Source organism: Gadus morhua, chromosome 23 (genome assembly GCF_902167405.1).
Source record: "Gadus morhua chromosome 23, gadMor3.0, whole genome shotgun sequence".
NCBI classification, from domain to species: domain Eukaryota; kingdom Metazoa; phylum Chordata; class Actinopteri; order Gadiformes; family Gadidae; genus Gadus; species Gadus morhua.
The window spans coordinates 2,221,605-2,227,944 of NC_044070.1; the positions used below are offsets into that span (position 1 = coordinate 2,221,605).

At 45.4% G+C, this 6,340-nt stretch overlaps 1 protein-coding gene across 1 annotated transcript; it reads left to right on the top strand.

Annotated features, from left to right (window-relative positions):
* Positions 1–852: 852 nt before the first annotated feature.
* Positions 853–4,526, top strand: LOC115536852 (uncharacterized). The gene is made up of 3 exons (XM_030348269.1): positions 853–1,596; positions 2,045–2,342; positions 3,369–4,526. The coding sequence occupies exons 1-3, from the start codon at positions 1,593–1,595 to the stop codon at positions 3,847–3,849; spliced, it is 783 nt and encodes a 260-aa protein (XP_030204129.1). The 5' UTR covers positions 853–1,592; the 3' UTR covers positions 3,850–4,526.
* Positions 4,527–6,340: the final 1,814 nt, after the last annotated feature.

Here is a 6,340-nt window from a genome sequence, read left to right on the forward strand (position 1 = left end):
CAACTTCTTCAGTTTACAGACAAGTCATTGGCTTCATGTTGTGTCCAGATGTATCCAATGATCAGAACCTTCTTCTTAAAGTACAATACTACTCTGCCATCAAGTGCTGCTGTCGAGCGGCTTTTAAGCCAGGGAGGACTTATTTTCACTCCACATCGTAACAAAATGACAGATAAGCACTTTGAGCAGTCTCTCCTGCTGCGATACAACCAACTTTACTGGAGTGTTGACATGTAGAGTAGGTTGGTCCACACACACACACACACACACAAACAGACGCACACACACACACATACACACTACCCAGGGTTAACAAAATCCTACTTGCCTTCCTGGGAGCACCTCAGTTAATGATTGCTCGAGTCTATATCTGTTTATGTTTACTACAAATGTTTGCACAAAAGAGTTTTTCACCCAATGTTATGTTAAAATCTTGAATGGAACATTGTTTCATGTGGGTAAAATTATATTTGGAGGGTGTAGTTAAAAAAAATATATTATTTAGCCATGATCACATTCAGTTTGAGTATCTGTTTTATTTAGATGGGCTGTTGTTATTATGTTTTTATCCTGTACAATCAGGAAAAGGGTAAGGGAAAATACAGGTTTCCTTCTGCTGCTTTTTATTTTAAGGTGATTTTAACACCTATGCACTTCAGCACTTGTTTTGTGTTTGGCTATTTCCCGAAGTTTCCGAAGTTTTTCCCACAGCTGAGTAAATAATAAAAAAACTGAAAAGGGCAAATTTGTCAATTCGTCTGTTGTTCATATCTTTTGCATGAATATACCCTACTTAAACCTTGGCCCGGGCGGGTCCGAGGTGGGGTGATTGCCGGCATATACCGCCGCCACCCACTGAGTGGCGACGAAGAGCATCACTCTCTCCCCAATCAGCGAGATTGGGGGACACCTGGCCGGAGGCAGAGGAGCCATTTTAAAAGGAGCAGGAGGACTGACATTGAGAGGAACGGGAGCGAGAGAGAAGGAAGCGCTCGGGTCCGCGAGCGGCTAGAGGCTCACGGAGACCCTTGAGACCGCGATTACTTTATTTGTCCCAATTCTATGCAATAAACGCTGTGATCGGCTTTAATCCTCACTACCAAGCGTGGTTTGTACGTGGAACCCGGCGACATCGAGGCCCGGGTTACCACATATGGTGGAGAATGCAGGCATGGAAGAACCCACTACAACACCCCCCCCGGTAAAGTACCCCACCAATCCGGAATGCAGAACCCGGACGGGACAGACGCCGCTGCCGCCGCGACAGACGCCGCCACCTCCGCCGTGAGAGACGCCGCCGCGAGAGACGCCGCCGCCGACACGAGAGACGCCGCCGCCGCCACGAGAGACGCCGCCGCTGCGACCCCTGGCCCGGGCGGGTCCAAGGTGGGGTGATTGACGGCGTATACCGCCGCCACCCACTGAGTGGCGATGAAGAGCATCAAGGCCAAAATACACCGGCGGCGCGGCGCGCATTTTACGCGCGTCAAAAGCACGCCCCTAGCACCAACAGCAGGCGGCGCGACGGCCGTGCTGCGCTATAAAAGCAGGAAGTCGCCTGTCAATCAACCTCAACAAAGAGACGAAACGCCATGGGTGAGTAGCCTATTGTAGCCTAGTTTATTTATTGTCCATATTTTTTCGCTGAATAATTTGAAAAATGTATAATCTGTGCAGTGAAAGAATGTTTCCAAATAGCAGATCTATCAACTTAGTTTGTAGGGCAATTTATCGTTTTATTTTGTCCTTTCTTATTTATTTTTTATATTGTGCAATTATTCATCTACTGCATCAACAATCACCATGAGTGCAGGACCTTCTATTAAGCCTTTTTAGTGCAGTCACCTTTTAAGGCCAATTGTTATTGTGTGTACTTATTGTATTGAGCTACTGGATGGCTTTATTGGTCCCCATACAGTAGCCATCTATCCATCTATGTAGCCTTAACATAGCCACATATTTACATGTATGCAGCCAGTAGTTATCCATTTTATTTGAACACGAGTGCTTTTACATTTCTTTGAGTTTCTTTTTATTTCAACAGAACAAAGAATTGTGGCCAGACAGAGGGTGGCTGCCCTTCTTCTGCTGCGCCGTAGACTGGCGAGGAGACGACGAAGGGTTTGGGTGCACCCAATAGACGAACGGAGAGAAGAACGGGTGGTATACCAGAATCTAGTCCAGGAGCTCCGAGCAGATCCTGAGAGGCACCGCCAATATTTCCGGATGAATGCCACTGGGATGGACCAAATCCTCGCAATAATTGGTCCTGATATAACAAAGATGGACACAAATTACAGACGTTTCATCGAACCAAAACAAAAGCTTGCGGTCACAATAAGGTAAAACTCAAAAACATATCATAAATATTTGGCCTGTTAGGCCCTTTGAGACTATAATGGAGATTAAGGTCTATACAAAAATTATTGATTTGAAAAACAATAAATTAAAGAAATAATGTGCCCAGATCTCCTTAAAAAAAGCAATGTATTTGGTCCAAACAGAAAATACAAATAATACTAATGTGGGTCCCGTGGCTCTCTTTCATAATGTGGATCCTTCTCGGGAGGATGGCCCTCCCATAGACCCATAGGGTTGCGTATGCTGAGGAGCAAATGGCGGGTGTCTACTCCCTTCCCAAGTATCGGACAAGACAGACCTATGTCTCTCATATGGCTGGGTAGGGACAGCATATGGTGTTGGCCTGCTCTCTTGTGAGGTTTCCAGGACTTGCAGAATTGCTGGTATTTAGTTTGTCCAGCTGAGGAACCACACTCAAAAAACACAAAAAAAAGCTCACTGGCAGTGGTTAGGACTTTTGGTGGTGGAGGCACTGTGATTATGTCCAGGAGCCTTTCGTTGACCAGAGTGTTGGGGCTTCTGCTCCTGTGTCTGCTCCTGGATGCAGTGGCGTGTTGGGCTGCCATCCTCTCAGTCCGGGGAGGTGGAGCTGCATCCTCCTGCTGATCCTCCTGCTGATCCTTTGCCTCCTCTTCCTGGGTGTTCTGCCCTGGCTCAGAGGCCTCCAGATTGCCTGTGGTGCTAGAAGTAAAACAATTGTAACTGTAAATTACTCTAAAAAGTAATAGCAAATAATGATTTGTTACTGGCTTTACAATGATGATTCAAGCAAGGGGACAGACCTTCTGCTCGGCATAAAGGGCACCAGAAAGGACATGAGGTTTGAGTACCTCCAGTCCCGCTGGCTTGTTGCCCCAGACCCACTTGGAAGGTGCTGCATCTTCCTCCTGTGCTTCACAAATGCATCCCTGAGCCCCTTCCACCTGACCTTGCAATCTCCCACTGTAAATAGGGAAATAAGTAAATTATCAAACGCGTGTTCGCTGACATTTTCTTCTCTTTTACAGGTATATAGCCTCAGGAGATTCAATTGCAAGCCTTGCTTTCAGCTACCGCTTGGGCGTAAGCACGGTCTCCAACGCCATCAAGGACACCTGTGACATCATCAATTTGAGGATGGTGGGGACATGCATGCCACCGCCAACTGAGGATGAGTGGCGAGGAATAGCGGCGAGGTTCATGGAAAGGTGGAACTTCCCAAATTGCATTGGTGCCCTTGATGGGAAACACGTCTCCATACAGGCACCCCCCGGATCTGGCACCCTGTATTGTAATGACAAGAGAACCTTTTCTGTTGTCCTCTGGCCCTGGTGGACGCAGACTACCGTTTTAGGGTGGTCCACATCGGGGCATATGGTAGGGCCAGTGATGGGGGAGTGTTGGCTGCATCTGCACTGGGCAGAGGTCTGGAGGCTGCAACACTCAATGTCCCTCAGGATGCAGTCATACCTGCTGCTCAACATCTGGGTGTCATGCCGTTCACGGTGATTGGAGATGCTGCGTTCCCTCTGAGAACATATCTGATGAGGCCCTATCCTGGACGCGACATCTCCCTGGAAAGGCGCATTTTCAATTACAGACTGTCATGGGCCAGAAATGTGGTTGAAAATGCCTTTGGCATTCTAACACCCAGGTGGCAGATCTTCAAACGAAGCATCTCCCTCCACCCTAACAAAGTGGATGCCATTGTGCTAGCAACATGCATACTGCATAACTTTCTTCTTCAACCAGCAGACAATCAGAGATGGCTGGACGAGCAGGAAGGCAACAACCTTGAGGACATGGAGAGGATGAGGTTGGGAAACAGAGGTGGGCGGGCAGCACATGCTGTCAGAGACAAGCTGTGCCAATATTTCAATTCGCCACTAGGAAGTGTGCAATGGCAGAACCGTATGGTGTAGCCTAGTCATCATGATGACCTATAATTTAGTTATTATCCCTCTCTGGTATGAATACTCTTTTGCATTAATATATATACTTTTTTTTTTTATCCCTAGGGATAAATACAGTGCGTTTGCTGTGCTGGACTCTGTAGCCAGTCTATTTTATTTGAGTGCTTGAGACACTTAATGTTTTTCCTTAAACCCAGAGAGACAGTTAATACATGACAATGCATTTTTGAACTTTGCCTGTGTTTTCTTTTACTTGGCTGTATTGTATATTTATTTTTTTGAAGCACTTTGAGTCTGCTTCATGTACGAAAAGTGCTATATAAATGAAGTTGCCTTGCCTTAAATAAAAAAATATTTCCCACTATGGTTTGGGTACTTAGTCCACCATTGTTGATTTCTCACCTGAAGAGCCAATCTCCAGAGCTATTGCGCGCCAGGCAATGTCCTTTTTGACGTTGTCTTTATAATGATGGGTACTTTGGTCATATAATTCGAGATACTTTTCCACCTCGACGACCAGTCTCTCATCGTCCATGCTCTCAGAATAGTTTTGTCACAAACGAAAGAGGGCGACATCCAGTGGTGAGGGGTAGATGTAGAGGTGCCTACGGGACCCGGGATGTACAAACCAGCTGTTAAAGTGCTTTTTCAGGGGCGGTGTCACACTGAATTTGTACCGGGCGTATGGAAGCATATATGTAGCAAAATTCAAATGGCAATGCAATTTGGAATTACATTATGCATTTGACAATTCATTATGCAATTTTATAATGTAATTTGTAAATACGTTATTCAAAGTGTATTTTAACATGTAAAGTGACAATGCAATCAATTAAATGTGCAAAAGTTATAACAATACAAATAGAATAACATTTTGTCAAATTCTTTGAGTTCCTTTATACAAATTGAAAAGCTATAGCGTCCCCGTGATTGCAATCCACTTCGCCACGCTCCGTGTGTTACGATATTCAAATGACATTTCAATCCGCAAAACGGAATCCAAAGAGGGAATCCAAAGAGGAATCCAAAAAGTCAATATTCAAAGTGGCAAACGTATCAGCCAATCAGCGTCTGGGCGGGAACTACGTCACTTGCTCGTAATTTCCTTGTTCACTTCTAGTTCGTATCTGTCAGGTCCATGGTCACCAATGGAGATTATTGATACGCTCCGAAGTTTGGCCGATGATGTGGAGAACAATCGTGTTGACACAGATGCAGTAGATCAGGGATGCCAGGGTGACGGCCCGCGGGCCGTATCCGGCCCGACTGTATGTCACATCCGGCCCGCGGGTGATGAGGGGAGAATATATGTATTTTTTTAATTTTTATAAAAATAAAAAAAAATTAAATACTTTTTTTTTTTCTTTTTTTTTTGGGAATCCGTCAGTTGGTATGTTACTGCTGCTGGTCTGTTACGAACGATTCAATAACTTTTCATCCCCCATTCTCCATTCCATTTCGAAACGTGTTTAGAAAACACGCTTGTTTCATTAAAATTGATTAATTTATTAAGGCCGCCACCAGGGGGCGCCCCCAAAACTTTTGCCGCCCCCAACGCATTTGCCGCCATAGGCGATCGCCTAGTTCACCTATGCAAGCCTTCAATAAATAAAATACAATTTATTAACAGTTTACACTTGTGTTATTTATCATTTATAAATGTAGGCTACTTGCATGGATAGGAAAATGTTACGTTTTTAGACGGGAGCCGTCTCCTGCTTTAGGCTATGTAATTGTAGGCCTCATTGTGAGGCTATTTTGGGGCCAATGCAATTTATTTTCGATCGGTAGGCCTTCAAGCATAATTTAAAATAGCCTACCTATCCATGTGTTGAGTCAGTCTTTGGCCTTTTCAGGCCTTTTCAGTCCGATAGTGTAATCCGGCCCCCTGAGATCTCACTTCAAAAAAATCTGGCCCCCTGACCAATTTCACCCTGGCATCCCTGCAGTAGATAGAGTGCGTGTTCTGGGAGATAGGATAGACGACTTATCCTCACTGGTACGTTTTGACGCCAGTGTGGTAAACACAAAGATTTCCCAAGTGCTACAGGCACTGGGTGCGAAACATAGGGTCGGGAGACCCACCG

Coding starts and splice junctions, on each gene's coding strand:
- LOC115536852 (XM_030348269.1), top strand. Junction 2,343..3,368: donor AAGCTTGCGGTCACAATAAG/GTAAAACTCAAA, acceptor TCTCTTTTACAG/GTATATAGCCTCAGGAGATT.